The sequence below is a fragment of the Xiphophorus couchianus genome, chromosome 18, assembly GCF_001444195.1.
Source record: "Xiphophorus couchianus chromosome 18, X_couchianus-1.0, whole genome shotgun sequence".
In the NCBI taxonomy this organism is placed as follows: domain Eukaryota; kingdom Metazoa; phylum Chordata; class Actinopteri; order Cyprinodontiformes; family Poeciliidae; genus Xiphophorus; species Xiphophorus couchianus.
In genome coordinates, this window is record NC_040245.1 from 569,650 (window position 1) to 590,921 (window position 21,272).

The window sequence follows — 21,272 nt, forward strand, 5'->3', positions numbered from 1 at the left end:
TTCTGGAAGTTTGTTCCAGATCTGTGGTGCATAGAAGCTGAATGCTGCTTCTCCATGTTTGGTTCTGGTTCTGATGCAGAACAGAACCAGAACCAGAACCAGCAGGTTGGTCCAGCAGCAGATCTTTAATCTTTCAGTGATTTATAAACTAGCAGCAGATTAAAGTCTCAGTGAAGGAATGTAGAACTAGATGATGTAGAACCAGATGGTGTCTCTATCCTCCTGGTTCTAGTCAGAAGCCCAGCAGCAGGTTCTGGACCGCTGGGTTGTCAATCAGACCTGTGAAGACGCTGCTGCAGGAATCAAAGCCACTAAAGAGAAACTAAAGCCTGGATGAGTTTCTCTGATCTGAGACTTTAGTCTCTGGTTCTGGAAATGTTCTGCAGCTGCTGGAAGGCCCACTGTGGAACCCAATGGTCAGGTCAGAGGTCGGAGGTCAGCCTGATCTGCAGTTTACAGCTGGAAGAACTGAAGCTGTGCTGACTCTAGATCTATAACTCTAGATCGTTCCTCTTTAGTAACTTCAGTATCTGTACAGAAAGTCTCATTCACACATTTCTCTATTCTCAGCATCTGTTCAGTGATTGCATGGGGTCAAAGGTCACCTGGTGACATCATAACGTAGAACTGTGTCATCTGTGTTGTCATGGTAACTGATCTTATTTCCTGTTGCAACCTGAGCCAGTGGGAGCTTATAGATATTGAACCAGAGGGTCCTAGGATGGAACCTTGAGGAACCCCACATGTGACCTCTGACCTCTTGATGAGACGTTTCCTCTTGAAGCAAATACGTCAGGAAGTAAAGAAGCTTTTCAACGTCTGCAGTTAGAAATAATTAAATCTAAGAAGCACCTCAAACAAAGACAAGCAGCTTCTAACTACTAGAGGCAGAAAACAGTAACAGACTGTAGAGCTGAAGATGCTTGTTTATATCAGGGAAGAAGATTCTCAACTGTCCTGCTGCAGCTTCTGGGCCCAACGGTACATCGACATTACGCATCTCATCAACGAAAATAAGGCTTGTGGCCTAGCATTTACTTTAGCTAGGCCACCAGCACAGGTGCACCAGAAGGTTCATGACAAACTTTAAAAAGTTTTTCCATTTACTTCAGCTGGTCTTTGGGGCGTTGCCTTACCAGAGGCACGAAACGGACCCTGCAGCTCAGAGGGGAGGCCTCTCTTCATTTCTGAGGTGTGTGCTCCATGCTAGCTAGTAACCTCTACTTCCTGTTACCAACCTCTACATCCTGTTTATCCCAGCCATGCGTAGCATCAACATGTGATGACATCATGCAGGTTGATTCGCTCCAAAGCAGGAGATGAAAACACGACTATGTTGGTCCAGAAGTCGGATGTTGTAGGATGTCGGTGAGCGTTGCTACATTGTCCAGTGTTCAGCTCTGAGCGCTAGCGGTTCACCAAGGTTTCATGCTTGGAGCATTCGTTGCAACCTGGAAAACCCAGAGTGGAGTTTAGTGGCGCGACTCTTCCATCTATGCAGTGAAGTGGATTCTTTCATGATGCAGTAAAAACAGCTCTGGAGGAAGTGAGGTCATTGTAAAAGTGCGAGGCGTCGAATGTTTTTCAGATGTGGGGTTTGGTCCTGTTCACACTCAGTTACAGCGACGGCCATGTTTGTGTTGCTGATTTAACTGAAGTCATCAGATTCTGCCTGACTGAGGCGAAAGTGAATGTTAGGAGTTTCTGAAACCTTTGGATATTAATAGTTTTCTAGGATTTGGGTCATGATTCTGTTGTTTTATATCATTTCATTTGATTCTGATATTGTTTAAAGTTTTTTGCTAACTGTTGGTTTTGACATAAAACTCCATTTGTTAACCTAGCTACCATTCTAAGATGAAGATTTTCCATAAATCCAGATTATTTCATTATCATTAGGTTGCAAATATATAATAGTTTGGCAGAAATAAAACTGTATAGTTCTGTTTTCTACCAGGAGGTCCGACCCAAACCGCTGCAGCCTGGAAGCTGTTTGTTCATTATGAGGAATTCTGCATTAAACCAGATTAATCTCAGCAGATTTTGCTGCAGAGCTTCATGATCTAGCTGCAGGTGTGTGTGGGTGTGTGTGGGTGTGTTGGTGGGTGTGTGTGTGAGCAGCTATGGGGTCAGCAGAACTCCGAGGTTCGACAGGTTGTTGCTTCATCCAGGATCAGACGGTGCAGTTGGAACTGCTGCAGTTGGAACTGCTGCAGGGTGTTGATGTTCTGGATTCCAGAGATTCAGGTTTTCAGGTTTTCTGTTGCTTTACTGAGCATGCTCAAAGCAGGATGAAGGTAGCAGAACCAAACTTTCACTGCTGAGCCGCTGAAGCCCGACGGGCCGGCCTGAAGTTGCTGCTCATTTCCTTTGACTACCAAGGTCCATGACTGGAGCTGTGATGTTTGATAATGGCTGACGTGGAAAACAAACCTGCAGAATCTTGTGGAGAACGTTCCCATGGTGGATCAGACGTCTGTAGGTTCTGACTCGGCTGCAGATAAACGGAACCGCTGAAGCAAACCTGAGCTTTAGGTAAACTCGCTGCTGGCCGGTTCCTCAACGTTCAGCTGCGGATCAGACCGGTGTTGGATCGGACTGCTGAGGATCAGACCGGTGCTGGATTGGACCGGTGTTGGATCGGACCGGTCCGTCATTAGCTGCCTCGGCACTCTCTGCAGATGCAGGCAACATGCAGCGTTCTGCTAAAGTACGGTGGCCTGTGGGAGTCAGTGTGTTGCTGGACGCGCTCCAAAGCAAACATCATGTTTTCTTGGCCTTCTTCCTAGTTTCCCTGCAGGAACTCAATACTTGGTGCTGAAGTCGTTTATCACACTCAGCGCCATCAGCTAAAACAACAAACTGGCTCCAGATTGTAATTTCTGCTCCGTTTTGTTCTGCTGTTTAGGATCAGGAGGGTTTTCACCTGAACTCTGAGGGTTTCCAGATGTTGCAGCAGGATTCCTCCTCCTGACTTGCTCTGGGTTTTCAGCAGAAGCTTCTTGTCTAGGATGATGATCATGCCTGCAGCAGGGCTGAGCTGGTTTGGGTTTCTCTCCAGGACGCTTCAGTTCTGTCCCAGGTGGTTTAGAGGTGGAGAACTTCTCTCCCAGCATGCACCAGACCAGGAAGGTGTTGCACACTGAGCTGCAGGGGTTTTAAGAAGAAGAAGAATTACTTTATTCATCCCAGCAGGGAAATTATTTCGCAGTTACAGCAAGAATTTTTTATACACAGATTAACACACACACAACGGGAGCTGCGTCTGCAGGCAGCCAGCTGAGCCGGCGCCATTTTTGAAGGAGGAGGGTTAGGGTTATGCGGCAAAGGTCGTCGGGACCGGGAGTCGAACCTGCGACGTCCGCGGGTCTAGGGCCTCCAAATGTGGGGCGTGCTAACCCCCTGCGCCACCACAGCACGCCCCATTAAGAGCATTAATGTTGATGCTTGATGTTTCAGCTCCTGTTGAAGTGGGGCTGTGTGGAGTAGTTAAGGGTTGTTGCTGTCGTACTGACTGTCAGCTGCACTGGCCTGAACAGTTAGCAGGTCGAGGTTTATTCTTCCTGAGCTGAAGGGACCGATGCTAAGGCGCTAACTGCTAACAGCTGTTGCTAACTGCTAGCTGCAGTTAGCAATACAAACTGATTCAGTTTGATCCCTGATATTCACAGGAGTTACTGACAACAGAACATGAACATCCAGCATCAGTGAATACTTCTAAAACATTCATAACACCAAATGTAGCTGAATATGAATTATTAACGGAAACCACAGAAACCAGCATCTACAGTTTTCAGTGTCGGTGTTTTTATGGAGGTTCAGCCAATCAGCACCACAGAAAATGAAAGGCAGCGGTCATAAACTATTTTCATGCAAAATAATAATGACATATTCAGTTATATTTATGTTTATTTGTTTTTATGAAAACAAATAAACAAGCTGAACAGAGAATCCACATCACACATTCACCATCATGTATTCATAGAACCACAGGAGGCACATATAATGAATCAAATGAACCGTTTCAGCTGCAGGTCACATGATTCTCTGATCTGTTCCTTCATTGTTTGGTTTTAGTTTCTTCCTTGACATATTATGTGTGTAATGTTGAAAATATCTGTGAATGTGAGGGAATCGTAATCTGTGAAATTGACCTATGACCTTCAGACTGTACTGTTGTAGAAATCGGTTACTGTAATAATAGTTAGATGGTGGGTTGCCGGTTCGATTGCCGCTCTGTCCACGTCTGTTGTCTCCTCTGTAAAACATTTCACCCGCTTTGCCTGCTGGTGCTGGTCAGGGGGCCCAGCAGGGGGCGCTGGTGCACAGCAGCGCAGCAGGACGCTCTGCTGATCAGCAGCGGCTCTCTGAACCGACCCGGCAGAGATCGCCTCTATCAGACCCTCAGAGTGAAGTTTGGACTTTGTTTCCAGATTTTGTCAAACATTATTTTTATGAGAGCGTAAAGCTGCCAGGTTAGACGCTTCAACACGCAGAGAGACGCTGATCAGTTGGATGGATAAAAAAGCCCGACATCGTTCCGCATTGTCCCACATTAGACCGTTAATTTTTTATTAAGAATTGTTTTGGCACTAGTTGCCTTTATTTGACAGTAATCTGACAGGAAGGGAGGGGAGAGAGGAGAGAGGTCTGGGCTCAGCAGACCGAGGACGGGCGTCAGACTCCAGATACCCGGTCTACAGTCTCTATATGTGGGCCGCGCTAACCACTGCGCCGCGCTAACCTCTGCGCCGCGCTAACCTCTGCGCCGCGCTAACCACTGCGCCGCGCTAACCACTGCGCCGCGCTAACCTCTGCGCCGCGCTAACCTCTGCACAAAGCAACGCCTCTATTCCGGTAACCTTTGCTGGTATTTTCAGTTTTTCTTTGGTAAATTTATTTACATTTTTTTACAAATGTCTGACGAACTCACCTAGTTCACCTTCTTTCATTTTCTTGGAGAAGTCAGTTATTGCCACTAGTGGACTGACCCCCAAAAAAGTCATTGCAGAGTAAAGAATCGACTAGTAGAGCAATTGGTTGCTACCCCAGTCTCTTAGGGAGGTAGACATACACCCAAAGTGAAACGTGATCATTCCATTGATCAGTGGTTTGGCTTTTGTCTGATCAGGAACCAATAAGAATGTTAGCTAAAGTGACTGAAAACTCCTTTGTTTGTTGTTTGCTTGTAATTCCTCTGCTGTTGTTTTGGTTGAACAGCAGGAGTTACACTGCTAACAGCAGTCTGTGCTGTTAGCGAAGAGACGGCAACAACCCAGGGAGCAACAGATTGTTTCCACCATTAAAGCTACGGGTGAACTTCACTATGAAGAGTTTAATGTAGGGCTGAAACGATTCGAGTTCCTTGATTATTAAAATTCCTCAAGGAAAACTGATCTGCCTTCCTGAAGTTGTGTTTTATTGCTCATCGCGCCGGGCGGCGCTCTCACTTCCACCTGTGAGTTGTTGCTAAGTGCTAAGTGTTAGCAGCATAGCATCCAATGTTGAAGTTCGGCCTGGGAGGATTTTATCGATTGATGATGATGTTTGTGTTTTTATTGTTTGTCGGGGATCAATAAGCCGTTCTCCTCCCGGAGCTGCCGGTTCAGGTGTGTTCATGCAGGTGAGCCCATGAACTGAGCACTGCTGCTGAAGTTGATGATTAGCGAAAGTGTAGCTTTACGGACGACCTGGAAAATGAATTTCATATCATCCTGGTCTAAACAAACGGGAGAGGCGGCGCATCATGGCGGCACGTGGTGGCAGATGTTTCTGTGATAAACGAAGGAGTCAAATGGCAACAAGAACAAGAGCAAGAAGAGAGTTGATCTATTGAACTGGCTGAAGATGAAGACATGAGCTAAAAACTGGAGTTCAGACATTTTATAAAATAAAATACTCTGTAAATCTGTAAAAATCTGCCTCTTTACAGATTTTAATAAAGGCTGCCTCTTTACTAAAATCTGAAATATAATTTCAGATTTTTGTATAACTTTTCTTCAGGTTAACTTAGAAAGTGAGCTGTTATTATTCCAAGTTAATTTTCTAAACAACAGAAAAGTAGAGAAGCTCAAATATGAAAAATTGGACTGATGTTGATATGCGATAGTAACTCTGCTGTTATGTTAGGGTCACTAATATTTTATTTTATAAATTTTTTTATCCAATTACTCAATTAATCATAAGGATAATTGATAGATTACTCGATTGCTAAAATATTAGTAGTTTAATGACCTGTCCGTTTACGGCGGGTTTTAGGTGTCACGCAGGAAACTGTCCGGTGGGAAACACGGTTTCCATCAAAATGTTCTGTATGTGATACAAACTGATCAGGTTGGAGTCAAATTTTGAAGAGCGTCTGACAAGAGATTAGAAAATATTGAATCTTTCATGATACATCAGTGAGGGAATATGAGGACTTTATGGGAAATGTGTGGAAGGAGCCGCTGGGAGCCGGACGAGGCAAACGGAGGCATGGAGTCCGTTTGGCTCGCAGAACAAACAGAACGTCTTCAGACTCCACTCTGTGTTCATAGCTGTCCTGATGTAGAGCAACCAAACCCGTCTGCTGCTCAGCCGGGCCAGGCGTTGGGACGGGAAAAAATACTGTCCACAAAAACAGAAATGAGGCAAAAATGACAGAAAACATAAAGTAAAACATTCATTTTTATGTTAACATCTTTGCATTTTTCTGTCAGATGGAATAAAACTAATTTTAATCGGAGTTTAAAGGCTAAACATTTGAACTGGACCTGCTGCAGTGAAAACAAAGTTGTCAGTAAAATTATGAATAACTGTCAGGTCATTATAAATTGAAATGGTCAGTTGGTTTCCCAGCAGAAGGAGGCTGTCTTACTACTGGAGCTGACAGGAAAATGTCTGAAGGAACAAATTTGGGTTATAAAAACACCAGTAAAAGCAGGAATGTGTCATTTTATGGTTGTCCTGGTAGAGAAACTGGGTTAGTAAGTGAAAGGGCTGGAGTTCCCAGTCAGCGCTCCTCTAGAGCAGTGTTGTTTTATCCTGGTTTTCCTGATGAACTCTGTGAGCCGGGAGAATCCGGGCCGGGAAACGGCCCTCCATGTTTGGACCTCCAGAAATGTTTGGTTGTGTCACAATAGAAGTGAGATTCTCAGGTAAACCAATGAGGAGTGGAGGTGCTTTGGGGGTCTTTTTCAGTCTATGAATCTCTCTCCTGATTGGCTGTTGCTCCGGTTAGCAGTTAGCTTGACTCCGCCATCAGAACCTCTGTGATTCTCTGAACCTCAGTCGCTCTGACTGCTGTCTGCAGCAATGAAGACACGTCTCCATACAACACCGCCTCAGATGAACCAAAATGTCCCTCCAGATCAGAAACAGCATCAGGAAGGAGTTCTGGTTCCTAGGAAATCACTTCCACACTCAAGTTCAGAGTTATTATCTTGTCCTAGTCAAAGGCTTCAGTCTCCTCTGGAAGCTGGACATGGTTCAGTCCTTGGTGCAATTCAGTCTTTAGCAGGGTTTCCCCCAGTGAATCATAAGCCTGGCGGCCCGCCATGCTTTACTAACCCATCAGGAAACGCAACGTTTCAGGATCGTGATGCGTTCAGCGGTGGATCCATCAGAACATTTTACCCAGCTGGACCTGTGAGGTTTTTACATGGAGGACAAAACATCAACATGAACTCTGTTTCCTCTTTTATTCAGTTTGTTTTTGTTTCTCTGCTTGTTTTTACCTGTGAAGTGGGCGGGGCTTGTGTCCTAGTGGCCCTACCTGTTCTGTTATCAGCTCATCTTCCTGAGAACGTTTAATTCGGCTCATTTCGGCGCCAGATTCTGCCTGAAGGCCGTTTTCATCACAAACTGATCTGATTCACGTACAGAAATTCAAAATCAAACTGATAGAATCGTACAGACTGAGCATGCATGTGGTGGCAGTGGAAAGAAACAACGGCTGGGGCTCAGGAGGAAAACTGAGCCAGGTGTACAGAGAGCAGCTGAACTTTGACCTGCCGAGTTCTGGATGGCAGAGAGGTGGACCAATGGGACCAGAGACACAGACCCAGATGGATTAGTGAAATCCGTTGTTCAGGAAGGGAAGTGGATCTCCTGAAGAACCTTAAAGCTGCAGAATTTAACTTTTATAAAAATCTGTTTATTAAAACTGTCGCCATGTTGTTGCAGTTTAATATGAGATGGATAATCTGTGAAAAACTCCAGCTGCTCTGCCTCATCCTGCCGGCAGAAATGAAACGCTCAACGTCAAAAACAACCAATCAGAGCCAGGAGGAGGGGCTTAGTGCTGTCAGTCATCCTCAGGGAGCCGATGCTAAATGGCAGAGAAACAACAGATCGTCATCAGTGACCATGCTAACTAGCTTAGCATTCATGGCAGACTCTGCTGTCAGGAAGGTGATTGACAGCGCTAAGACCCGCCTCCTGGCTCTGATTGGCTGTTTCTGACTGAGGAGAAGGCAGATCTTTCTCACCGATCATCTCATGATGCCACAAGGTGACAGATTAGCAAATAAGTAATAAATCTAGTTTTTGCATACTGCAGCTTTAAACCTGAGGTCATGAAGTTCTGGGGAGTAATCGGGTCGTGGTCCCGGTTCCGTTTTCCTCAGGTTTCCTCTGATGTTTGATTCCCAGCGGGATCCAGTCATGAGTTTCTGAACCGGTCCCGACCCATTTACAGGCTGATGCATTAAAACATCTGTTTGCTGTGGAAACCTCGGTTCTGAAGAATTTAAACCGACGTCATGACGCCTCTGATCTGACTCCAGAACCCGTCCGGCACCAGGAAGTGGGCCGGCAGACGGGCTGGTTCTCCTGATGCTTCCTGGCCCAAACAGGAGACTAATAATCAGACGCAGGCGGCAGCAGAACGTCTGTTTGCTGTAAAGAATCTGGGCTTTGTTGCCCCCCTGAGCCTTGTTGCCCCCCCTAGGTCTTGCTGCCCCCCCGGTGCAGAACCCGCCTCCTGCTTATCTCTGATCTGCCGTCATTCCAGCGTCTCGGAGGCGTCCGGGTTGCAGCCTGATATTTGCCGCTCTGCTCGGTTTGTGATGTTGCAACACAACAGCTGCTCACCTCCAAATATGGAGCTGCTTTCAGCGCTTTGTTTGGTTTGAGCTGGCGCACGCCGCCCTGAAATAAACTTTCACCTACAGATGGGTTCTTCTAACAGTGAGCTCCATGTCCGCCTCCAGGATCGGAGCTTTAATCATCTTTAGGAGTCGTGTTGAAGGGGAAGCAGTCGCTGCTGTTTGGTCGTCTGAATCTGCAGCTTCATCCCAGATTTCTTCCGTCCTGTTTGTCCTTCGGCTGCAGCAGAACCAGACCTGAAGAGAAGACGGATCCGGTTTATCGCTTCATCTATGAGTGTTTTAATGTTTCAGAGGAGGGTGGAACGTTGTGGAGGGTTCTGGATGGAAACCACCTGCTGAGATGTTTCTGCTCCCAAACATTTGAATTATTCCTCCCAGTCTGACTCTGTAAAGAAACCAATTCATCTCCCAGCTTCACTCTGATCATCATCAGTGGTGTCAGTAACTCTTTACTTAGTAACGCGTTCCTGACGTCAGACCACTTTTTACAGTAACCAGTAATCTAATGCATTATTTCATATCCAGTAGTCAGACTACAGTTACTTATCAAAATCACGTTGTGTTACTGTTTTCTTTTGTAATTTAATTTTATTTCCTCTACGCGTCTTGGGGCGTGACCGATGTTTCTGTGCGACAGAAATGTAAACAATGTTGCTGGAAAAACAGGAACTAATTTGAGTTTCTGTAGCCAAGTCTGATTATTATAAGCGGTTTTTAGCTTGCAAATTGAATGAGTCGCGGTTATTGGGCTTGGAAATAAACAGACAGAAACCCCAGAATGTGTCTGACCTCCAGCTAGTTTTAGTCAGACTCTCCCTGTCCATCATTTCCAGGATGATCCGTCCCGCTGCGTCTCTGTTAAAGTTAATATATTACCTGTGAATGACGTCCAGATGTCCAGAACATTGGAAACATGGAGACTAATATGAACAGAGCAATAAACGTGAAAACAGCCACGAATGAACGAGTCCATAAAGTTGTGCAACTAAACACCATTATAATTATTAATATTAAGATAAGTGTCACTAATCTGTGCAGCAGCCATCTGAACTGTGGAGCCGCAGGAGGAGCTCTGACCTCTGACCTCTGACACCAAACACAGGGCCGTAACGCACAACCTGGAGGCCGGGGGTTAAAATCCTTAGAGTTTTCCAGACAATAGTGGAAACAATAATATGCACAAATTACTAACGTTTCTTTTTGTACTGTAACCATTAAAAAATCTCCTCTTCAGTTCAACCTTATCAGTGGAGACACATTGTTGATGTTACTGTTATTAAATAACTTACAATTAAATATTGGCAAAGATCAATGTCATTTTCACAGCGTTGTTGTTAGCAGCTGCTGAAAGTAACTAAAAAGTTACTTTTAATGTAACTTAGTTACTTTCCAAATGAAGTAGTCAGTAATCTAACTGAGTTACTTTTTCAAGGAGTAATCAGTAATCTGATTAAAGTTACTTTTTCAAAGTGACTATTGTATCACTGATCATCATCATCATCATCGGCGGCGTGGTTTCAGGCCCAGTTCGGATCTCTGCTGCTCGTTCCTGTTGTTCAGTCCAGTACCTGTGATAAACAGAACAGCAAAGTCCCTAATAACAGCTGGAGGTTTGACCTTTGACCCTGTTTTCATGTAAGCCATTAATTCCCGACAACAATGACAGTTGAATGACTTACAAATAGTGAATATTGGTTATTGGCCATAACAGTGGGATAGGATCAACATGGGATCATTTTCATGTTGGAGCAAATATTTCTGGTTCTTGCAGATGTAAAGTCAGGTTCTGTTACGGAGCGGGCCGGAACCAGTAGCTCCATAGTGGTTCCGGCGATGAAGCTGGAAACATTTCTGACAAAACTGCAGCAACTCCAAAGCTTCATGGACAGGGTCAAAGGTCAGATAAGGTGAAGACTTTTATTAGTAGAGCAACGGTGAAACATGTTGGGTTTCAGTTGTTCAGGTGTTTCTGATCCAATCAGGAGTCAAGAGCCTTTAGGCTGGTGGTCTAGTACAGTGGTTCTCAAACTTTTTTCAGTGATGTACCCCCTTAAAAATATATTTTTAGTCAAGTACCCCCTGACACGGGCAAAACATTTTTGGAATAAAAAAGAGGTACAGTGCTGTAAAATCACTGTCTGATTTATTAAAGCCAAACAACTTATATCAGTGAACCTGACAAATACATCCATATTGCAAACATTGCTTGGTTAAACAAAAAAGAAAAACAGAAGACGGTGACCACCAGGAAGGTATAAAACCAGTCAAAACTGAAATATGCAAAACGCTGTTAATTTATATTGGTCTCTGTAATGGTACAAAATTAAATATATACATAAATAATAATTCAGTGCATGAACACACATTTATATTTTATCGAACTTTTTACAAACAAATTTTTCCCAAGACTTATTATGAGGAGCCTACTGATTTTTTAAAGATATTTTGAAAAGCTTCACGTACCCCCTGCAGTACCTCCACGTACCCCCAGGGGTACACGTACCCCCATTTGAGAACCACTGGTCTAGTACAAGCAACAGACTAACGGTGAGGCTCCTTTAAGAACGAGAAACTCATCCAGCCGGAGCTGCAGGTCTGACTGACAAAAACACACGGTCCAGAACGCTGCTGCTGGAGTTCTGACTAGAACCAGGAGGATAGAGACACCACCCAGTTCTACACCACCTAGTTCTACACCAGCCGCTTCTACACCACCTAGTTCTACATTCCTTCACTGAGACTTTAATCTGCTGCTAGTTTATAAATCACTGAAAGATTAAAGATCTGCTGCTGGATCAACCTGCTGGTTCTGGTTCTGTTCTGCATCAGAACCAGAACCAAACATGGAGAAGCAGCATTCAGCTTCTATGCACCACAGATCTGGAACAAACTTCCAGAAAACTGAAAACCAGCTGAAAGCCTGAGTTCCTTTAATCCAGACTAAAACCTGTTGCTATGGAAACATAATCGATTAAGAATTTAACGATGGCATTTGACTTAATGTCATGTTTTGATGGTTGATTGTATGTTGCATGACTTTGTGTTTTTATGATGTAAAGCACTTTGCTGCTGAAATGTTCTATACAAATAGAATTTGATTGATTAAGGTGCAGCAACATAAAGAAAATGATATTTAATCAACATGTTAAGCTAGCCTGCTCTGCTAGCCTCTTTGCTCCCCAGACCGTCTGGACCTTCGGCTTCACAGAAAACTTCTGGAGGCTTTAAAATTTTAAACAACTGGATCTGATTTTATCGAAGCGCTAAAGTTTAGCTGTAACGTTTTGCAGTTAGCTTCACCGCTATGAAGCTGGAAGTTGCTTGTGCTGTAAACAACCTTCCACTACAACGAGAGAAGAGCCGAGTCAAACATCTTCGCTAGCAATAAAAGTCTTAAACGTTCCTGTTGCTCCGACTTTAATTCCTCAATGTTTGGACTTCATTTCCACTGCTGCTGAAATTCTAAAACTACACAGAAAATTTACATCATTGTTCATAACTTTGTCTGGAGAAATTGATCTCAATGGGAGAAATCCCAGAAGGAGAAGAGAAGAGAGATGAGAATCAATGACTTAGCTGCCTGTAAGCTGGTCTAAATATTTCATAACTCTGATCTTTATGCTTGAAATATGTTTCTTAAAGAATTCCTGTCAAAATTAAATCTTTATCCAACATAGTTGTGCAGCAGTTTTCTCTTTTCCCTCAGTTGCGACCCCTACAGGTTGATTCCTGCTTCATGCATTTTGTGCACAAGGCAACTTGGTGATAGTTGCTGGCGCCGTTGCGTTGCAGGTTCACGTCCTGGCATTCCTGCCTGGAGATGGATGTTGTCCGTAGTTCCTGTGTGTTCTGGGCTCCTCCCACAGTTAGCCGGTAGCTGTTAGCTCGTTGTGTGATAGCTTGGCCAGGCGTCCCTGAATACGTCATGCTGACATCAGCATATCTTGACTCCAGGTGTCTGTAGCTGACCCCGTCTCCTCCCCTCTGCAGGTGCGCGGTGTCTGGACCTCGGTAGCCGGGTCGTGTGCCAGTGTCGCTCGGGCTTCACCGGGACTCTCTGTGAGACCAACATCGACGACTGTGCCGGCAACCCCTGCCGCAACGCCGGCACCTGCCTGGATGGCATCAATGACTTCAGCTGCTCTTGCACCCTGGGCTTCTCTGGCAAGGACTGCTCGGCGCGCACCAGTCCCTGCGACTTCTTCCCCTGCAGCAACGGGGGAAGGTGTTACACCCACTTCTCCGGCCCCGTGTGCCAGTGTCCGCCGGGCTTCATGGGCGCTCGCTGTGAGTACTCCTTCAGCATTCCCTCCCCAAGACCTCCAGATGGCGGCGACGCCTCTCCGGCGCTGATTGCCGCCGTCGCACTCGGCCTGGTGACTCTGTCGCTCCTGGTGTGCGCCGCCATCCACGTCCTGCGTCAGCTGCGCCGGGGCAGGAAGCTGGCAGTCATGTCCAGGTCCGTCAAGAACGACCTGGAGACGGTGAACAACCGCAGCGCTGTGATCGGCGGAGGCGTCCCCAATAACGGGAGCCTGGCGGGGGCGCCGGTGTGCAGCCTGAAGGAGAAGGAGGCCTTTCTTCTCCCTGGGGGCTCATATAAAGTGTCCAACAAAAACGCAGCGCTGGCAGACAAGAGCAGCGACAACGGGTCCATGATCAAAAACAAAATGGCCGACTGTAACCTGGCCAAAGAGGAGCAGCGCCTGGAGAAGAACAAGTTTGACCCGTAAGGCTTTGACAGTGTGATGGTTTGATGGTTTTTGTGTTTCCTGTTCTTTCTCAGCTCCATGTTTGTGTTCTGGAAGGCAAGTAGAAGCATGTTTCCTATCTGGTGTGCCGAGCGTCTCTCTGAGCATGTCTGTGGTGCGCTCCGTTCCTGAACCAAACCTCTGTCTCTTCTGCTCAAACAGTCAGAAACGTGACTCCTCCATCGCCGTCCCTCCTCTCAGTTTTGTGAAGGACAGTCTGTATCAGCCGGTGTTCATCGTCCCTGAGCCCATGGAGCAGCGAGTGTTTGCCACAGAGGTGAGGCTCTAACCAGGAGTTTATCGACCAATCAGCAGCTGGAAGGACGCAGGTTTGAACCCTGAAGCTCAGAATCAGTTTTATTGGCCAAAATTGTGGCACAAGACAGAATCTGACTTGAGTTTTCAACAACTCACAGACATAATGCATAGAGATAAAAAACTCCAGAGGAAATAAAATACAAAGTTGAAGGGAAAATGTGTGCAGGTGTGTGCATTCACCTTTAATTAGAAAGAATAAGAAAAAGGAAAGTTGTTTGATGTCTGAGTCCTCTGGCTGTTCGGTTTTCACCAGAGAGACGGCCGGGACGTCTGGGTCCCTGGGTGGTCTGGGAAGAGGTCCGGACCCAGTGGGACGATCTGCTGATGTCCTTCAGATGCTTCCTCACCGGCTGCCCAGACTTGTTCTTTAAGGCTGTGGGGTTTTGTTGGAGACGATGGCGGATCAGTAGAAGCGGGAGCGACCTGGACACAGACCAGACTGATGAAGAGCGATGAAGAACGGGCTGAAGCAGGCCGTGTCGGCTCTCTGGCAGACAGGAGGAAACACTGGAGGTTTCCTGGTCTTCTGACGCTGAAACAGGCTGTTAGTGTGATCCTGAGATCTTTAGTGCCAGCAGAGGGTCAAAGGGTCAGAGGGGACAGCGCCGGGGGTTCTGGTGGTCCATTTGTCTGGGAGTGGGGGAATGTGTTGGAGGTTTCAAACCAGTAGAACGAAGGTAAAAAGGTCAAGTTTCAGGGTCATCAGCCAGTCTGGTGTTGGGCTCCTGCAGGCTGCTTCAACCCGACACAGCGCCTCACTCAGTTTGTTCCACAGGGCCCGGCTCTGAGGGGCCCAGTTCTGAGGGGCCCGGTTCTGAGGGGCCTGGTTCTGAGGGGCCCGGCTCTGAGGGGCCCAGTTCTGAGGGGCCCAGTTCTGAGGGGCCCGGTTCTGGGGGGCCTGGTTCTGAGGGGCCCGGTTCTGTCCTACAGGGCCGGTTTCATCCACTGTTTCTAACACAGCGCCTCAAAATGTGCACAAGAATCATCGACATAAACACGGCGAATGATCAGAGACTCTTAGCTGCATGAAGGACAGAATCTATCCAGACGGTGACTCGGTGGGACTCGGTGGGACTCGGTGGGACTCGGTGGGACTCGGTGAGACTCGGTGACTCGGTGTCTTGGAGGGATTCTCCCAGTTAAATTCCCAGGAATAATAATAATAGTCTAAAAGCTTTTTGTTGGTGTTTGGTCACATCTGGACTTTGGACCTGTTGGGACGAGACTTTGTTGTTGTCAGTTTTTGTTGTTGTCAGTTTTTGTTGTTGTCAGTTTTTGTTGTTGTCAGTTTTTGTTGTTGTCAGTTTTTGTCGGGTCTTGCAGGAAGAATCCAAGATGGCCGCCGAGGTGCTTTGCTGTTGTGTTTTTATATAAAAGTGGATCAGAAGTTTGTGCAAAATATATTGAATAAAGTTGATTCAGGAACAAACCTGCCTTCACAATAAAAGCCCCAGAGATGGTCGATCATTATTTATTTTAAATATAATGCGACTCGTAGCATCGCAGAGATTAAAGAGGAAACATCAGGATGAGTTCATTTGGTTCCGTTTGGCTCCTTGCTGCAGCAGGATTCCGTCTCACGTTTTATTTCTACCGGCAGTAAAAACAAATAATCATCTGAGATTCTCCACTGACCCTCACTGACCTCTGCAGGGCAGAAAGCAGGCAGGAAATCTGCTAGTTAGCTTGTGTCTGTGCTCCAGTGAGCGGGTCGGCTCAGTCCGGCTGCAGGTCCGGTCCGGTTAGGGCAGAGCGGCTGGCATCACAGAACACGGCCCGATGACGGGGACGAAGAAACGTCACGGCTTTCAGGTAGCAGGAGAATCTGACGCCTGGGTGGAGGTTTGGGTTTAACCCGTGGCTGAATGTGGACCGAACCGAACCACAGCGACCCGCCGCACCGTTCAGTGGAAAAGAGGATCAGATGTCTCAAAGTAAAATCTCTACAGGGGATCCGTTCCACCTCCAGCCTGCCAGGGTTTGATCGGGTTTCAACTGAAGTTCAGCAGAATTCGTTCTGCGTCCCGGCTGGCCCGGTTCAGGGTTCTGATGATCCTGGTCCTGGCCAGCCCGGTTCAGGGTTCTGATGTTCCTGGTCCTAGCCAGCCCGGTTCAGGGTTCTGATGTTTCTGCTGCAGTTGTTATAGAAATGCTGTTTACGGCCGTCGACCGGCTTGGTCCGCTCCTCTTTTGAAGTTCTTGTCTTTCAGCAGAGAACCTCCTCCGTCTTTAAAGGCTTTTATTTTATTTTTTCTGCGGTTGTGTTCAGGCTTGCAGCTCTGGATGTTTCTGTTCGCTTCCAGAGCGCCACACGGCGGAAAGTCTCTGAAAACGGATCATGTTTCGTCTTTGGTGCCAAACTCAGGCAGCGAAACGACGGACAGAAAAACGAAATGAGCCACTTAAAATTCCTGCTGCAACATCTGCAGCTTGAACTTGAGTTCAGTGAAAATTAAACCATAGAAATGAAAATTCATCCAGTTACTGGCGGAGCAGCAGAAATCTGTCTTCATTACTTCACCTGAAAAAGGCTGAAGAGCTCATCAGAACCCGTCCTTGGTTCTGATGAGCTGGACCACCGACGGATCTGAAAGTTGCAGGACGGAGTTGCCTGATGTTTGGTCATTGCAGTGAAACTTTGTCCTTTGTATGTTTCCAACAATCAGCCAGTTGTGTCCAAACTTTCGTGCTGTCGTCCATATATGGACTCACTTCCTGTTTGTCGGACGGGCCAGGCGATGAATTACTGATGCGTCTCATCTTTATGTGATGAGAGGTCAAAGGTCAGCAGGTCAGATGAACCGTCTGAGTTCATTTTCTAGTCTCTTCGCTTTGAAAAATGTTCCCTGATTTCAAACTTTCCACTGCAGATAAAAAGTCAAATGTCTTCATGTGATGACATCATGTGGTTTCTCCGTTCTGCTTGTTGAATATTAATGAAACTGTTAGCGTTAGCGTTAGCGTCAGGATGCTCAGCCTGTCGGGATCAACTCTTACCTGAACGTCCACTGATCTCCGTCTCTGGGTGCTGAGAGTTTTCATGAATAATTCAGATAATAATAAAGCAATAAAATTTCATGTATAGTTTAAGTAAATCACCTTTAATTTACTCAACATGTTATTTTATGCTCCCATTTCCATGAACTAACAATCCTTATGAAATAAAAACATTTCCTTCCAGGAGATTTTGGGTAGAAAATGTTTGAAATCTGAAAGCAGGTGAAACTTTCGCCTGGTTGGAAGGAAACGATCCGGTTTCTATCAGTAGAGTTGATTTAACAGATCTAAGACTCAAATATCTATAAACATGTGGATATTTGGGGTTTTCTCCTGATGGTTCTGCTGATCCATGTCAGACTGATGCCAGTGACTTTAACAGAACTTTTATAGGTTGTTAAAAGAACAGCTTGATTATGTTACTGAACTGATTAGACGCAGCAGGTAAGTGTTTAAACGTCTCCTCTTCGGTCCGACCTGCATGCTGCTCGTCCCTTTCTGTGTCTGACGCTACGCTGCTGCCTTCATGAACAAAATGAAACCAACATCTGTGACTGGCCACAACAAAACCAGGAACAAGTGAGACCTGCATATGGAGGCCTCAGTCCTCGTGGCGGTGGTCACAGGTTCGATTCCCGGCTAGCGACATTTGCCACGTGTCTACCCCGTCTCTCATTTCCCTCTTTCCTGTCAAACTACTTTCAAACAAAAACCTAAAAAAACAAACTGAAAAGTATTCCTGCAGGCATGAATGAATGAAAGTTACAGACGTTGTGGTGAAGTGGATCCACAGCCTCCATTCAGACATGCAGCCACTGAACTGAAACCACTAACAAAACACCAGTAAGGCCCAGTTTGTTCATCAGCTCAAGGTTTCAACATTTCCTAAATCTTAAATGCTGGTTCAGATTTACTGTCCAGTAAATTCAGAGTTTTCCGTTTGAAACCTCAGAAGTTTAATTAAGATCTCAACTTGAAATCATAAATAAACAACAAAGCTCAGGATTTTCTCATGAATCCACGTTTTTCCTGTTTTCTGTGTTTCTGTTCCTGGTTTTGTTCCACATAATGTCCAACTGAATGGAAACTTCAGACTCTTTATGTTGAAGACGAGACCATCATCAGCGTAGAGCCGGATGTTTTCTAAAAGCTTTGCTCTGGACACAGCAACAAACCCGCAGTGTTAACCTCACTGTGGTTCTGATCAATTCTTTATAATTATCTCGTTACCGGAGGAACCGCTCCTGGATCCGACCCGACCCATCGGTACCATCAGCAGCTTTCAGGAAATGTGCAGAACCTCTTGGGTTCTTTTCTAGTTTCTATTTTTTCCTTGATGTAAATTGACTTTATATTTAACTAAACCTTCTAAGGATGCCACATTAATTTAGATTAGCATAAAGTATCCTCACATTAAACAAGTTAATAATTAAATAAAAATGTTTACCAGCAGAATATTTAGTTTGTCTGCAGATTGAGTCCAGCTGATCCCAGCATGATGCTGCCACCGTTAGGAAACCTGAAATCTGTGTTTCATAACCAGCCTCTGTTTTTTCCTGTCAGGTGTTTCGATCTGCACATCGTCAGCATCAATGCTTCTGGTGGATTTTCATGATTTATTCCAACCAGAATCTAGTAATCATACAGCTGTAATTAGAAAAACAAATATTAGAAAGATTTGAAATTACTGCTAATTTCTTCTTTGAATCAAACGTTAAATTGCATCTTAATTGTTCCAGAAACTCGGTGATCCTTCACCATCCGTCCTGCAGCAGTTTGGACGAGAGCTGGGCGTTAGCGATAGCTTTCTCTTTTAAATTCTCTCCACTTCATGCAAAACTTTACATGTTAGGAGAAAAACAGTAAATTCAAACTTGTGAGCCTAATTTTAAGCGGTGAGCACCGCTAACTAAAAAGCTAGCTGTGCTAGCCCTAAAGCACTAATCATAAACATTATATTTGCTAATGCTAAGGTATTATACCAACATAGTTTAGTGGAAGCTAATGCTAAAGCACGAATTCCTATCATGTTAATACAGCATGGCACAAAGTCCTCAACAGTCAGCTGACCTTTCACCCACAGCTTCAGCTTCATAGCTGATGAGTTTTGCATGAAGGACATCAGTAGATTTTTAAGTGCTTACTGTAGAACAGCAATGCATTCTGGGTACAGAGTACATGTCTCACTACTTGAAGAATTCATAAGACAATAACCAAAACTTCAACACAGATTATCAACTTCATTCAACTTAAAACAGCCGAGTAAATTAGTGCTTTAGAGTTTATCTGGTTGAATTATCTCGGGGGAAGCTAAGTGTGCTAAACATTTTCAAAGTTAGCAAAGAAGCTAAAGTGCTAAACAAAACCTGTTTGTTGTCTCATTGTTTCATGTAAAGTCAGAGCTCTAAAAAGTCTTTCAAATATTTATCCCAACATTTCATCATAGGTTATGTTTGTTAACCGTCGAACGTGTTTTCTTTGTTTTTAACGGCGTCACACAGACTTTAAAGGTTTTCTCTCTTTCTGCTGCTCAAAGGTGCGGCTCAGTTCCAGGAACTAGTCCCAGCCATCCTGACTAAACCTTCTATTAAAATGTTTCTTTAATGAATGTCAGATCTCATAACCTTTTGCTCTTTGTTTTTACTGAAAAATCCAATTATTAAACAAACAGGAAGCTGCAGATTGTGGAGACGTTGGGTCCAGAAGCCGTTCACAACGTGGTCGTTTTCTTCACTTATTTAGCTTGTTCTAACTTTAGTTTGGTTTTTTAAATATACGTTATTCTAATCTGCCCGTTATCGGCTCCAAATCCCCAGTTTATGTCTGTTTTTTAGATTTGAGGGTGAAAAGGTCATCCTGTACGCGGATGACTAACTGCTGTTTCTGTGTCTTGTTCTCAGGTATAGCCTTGAGTTTTCAGACCACCAGCAGAGGAGCTTTCACGCTGGAGGGCCTGAAACGTTTCAGTCCTGGACAGAACAGCCAGAGGATCTATTCTACACACACGGTTTTATTTAATATTTATTGCTGCTGTTCAATGGAAACATTCTGCTTCTATAGCGACAGTGTCGGGATGACAGAGAGAAGATCAACCGAATGTCCCGCACTATTTATCTTTATATACTTTTAATCCCCATTGAACTTTCTTAGCTTTTTTTTTAAAATGAACAAAAATATGATATGAATTGTCCTTCAATCAGAAAATATTGTTTGACAAGAACAATCAAAAATCTCCTGCCTGATGTTGCAGGAACTGAAACTTTCTTTGAACCATCTGGACTTTGTGCCTAAAGGCTGCAGAGTTTTTAATGACTCTGAATATTTTTTTGATCATTTCGTTTTGTTGCTTTCTTCTGGAATCAGTCATGATGCAGCGGCCTGCTGGGGAAACCCAACGCCGACTCTCAGCCACTGTCCAACCCAGAAAACTCTCAGCCACCGTCCAACCCAGAAAACTCTCAGCCACCGTCCAAACCAGAAAACTCTCAGCCACTGTCCAACCCAGAAAACTCTCAGCCACTGTCCAACCCAGAAAACTCTCAGCCACTGTCCAAACCAGAAAACTCTCAGCCACCGTCCAAACCAGAAAACTCTCAGCCACCGTCCAAACCAGAAAACTCTCAGTCACTGTCCAAACCAGAAAACTCTCAGCCACCGTCCAAACCAGAAAACTCTCAGCCACTGTCCAACCCAGAAAACTCTCAGCCACCGTCCAAACCAGAAAACTCTCAGTCACTGTCCAAACCAGAAAACTCTCAGCCACCGTCCAAACCAGAAAACTCTCAGCCACTGTCCAACCCAGAAAACTCTCAGCCACTGTCCAAACCAGAAAACTCTCAGCCACCGTCCAAACCAGAAAACTCTCAGCCACTGTCCAACCCAGAAAACTCTCAGCCACTGTCCAAACCAGAAAACTCTCAGCCACTGTCCAACCCAGAAAACTCTCAGCCACTGTCCAAACCAGAAAACTCTCAGCCACTGTCCAACCCAGAAAACTCTCAGCCACTGTCCAAACCAGAAAACTCTCAGCCACTGTCCAAACCAGAAAACTCTCAGCCACTGTCCAAACCAGAAAACTCTCAGCCACTGTCCAAACCAGAAAACTCTCAGCCACCGT

General features: G+C 45.2%; 1 protein-coding gene across 2 annotated transcripts in view; it reads left to right on the forward strand.

Annotated features, from left to right (window-relative positions):
• Positions 1–20,187, forward strand: part of dlc (deltaC) — a 323,636-nt gene extending 303,449 nt beyond the window's left edge. The window contains exons 8-10 of one of the 2 annotated variants that reach the window (XM_027998938.1): positions 13,080–13,818; positions 14,003–14,117; positions 20,056–20,187. In XM_027998938.1, the coding sequence (XP_027854739.1) occupies positions 13,080–13,818; positions 14,003–14,117; positions 20,056–20,061 (860 nt within the window). In that variant the 3' untranslated portion in view covers positions 20,062–20,187. Of the gene's footprint in view, positions 1–13,079; positions 13,819–14,002; positions 15,399–20,055 lie in introns of those variants that run through there. The other variant, XM_027998937.1, reaches the window with a different exon arrangement.
• The last annotated feature ends 1,085 nt before the right edge of the window (positions 20,188–21,272 follow it).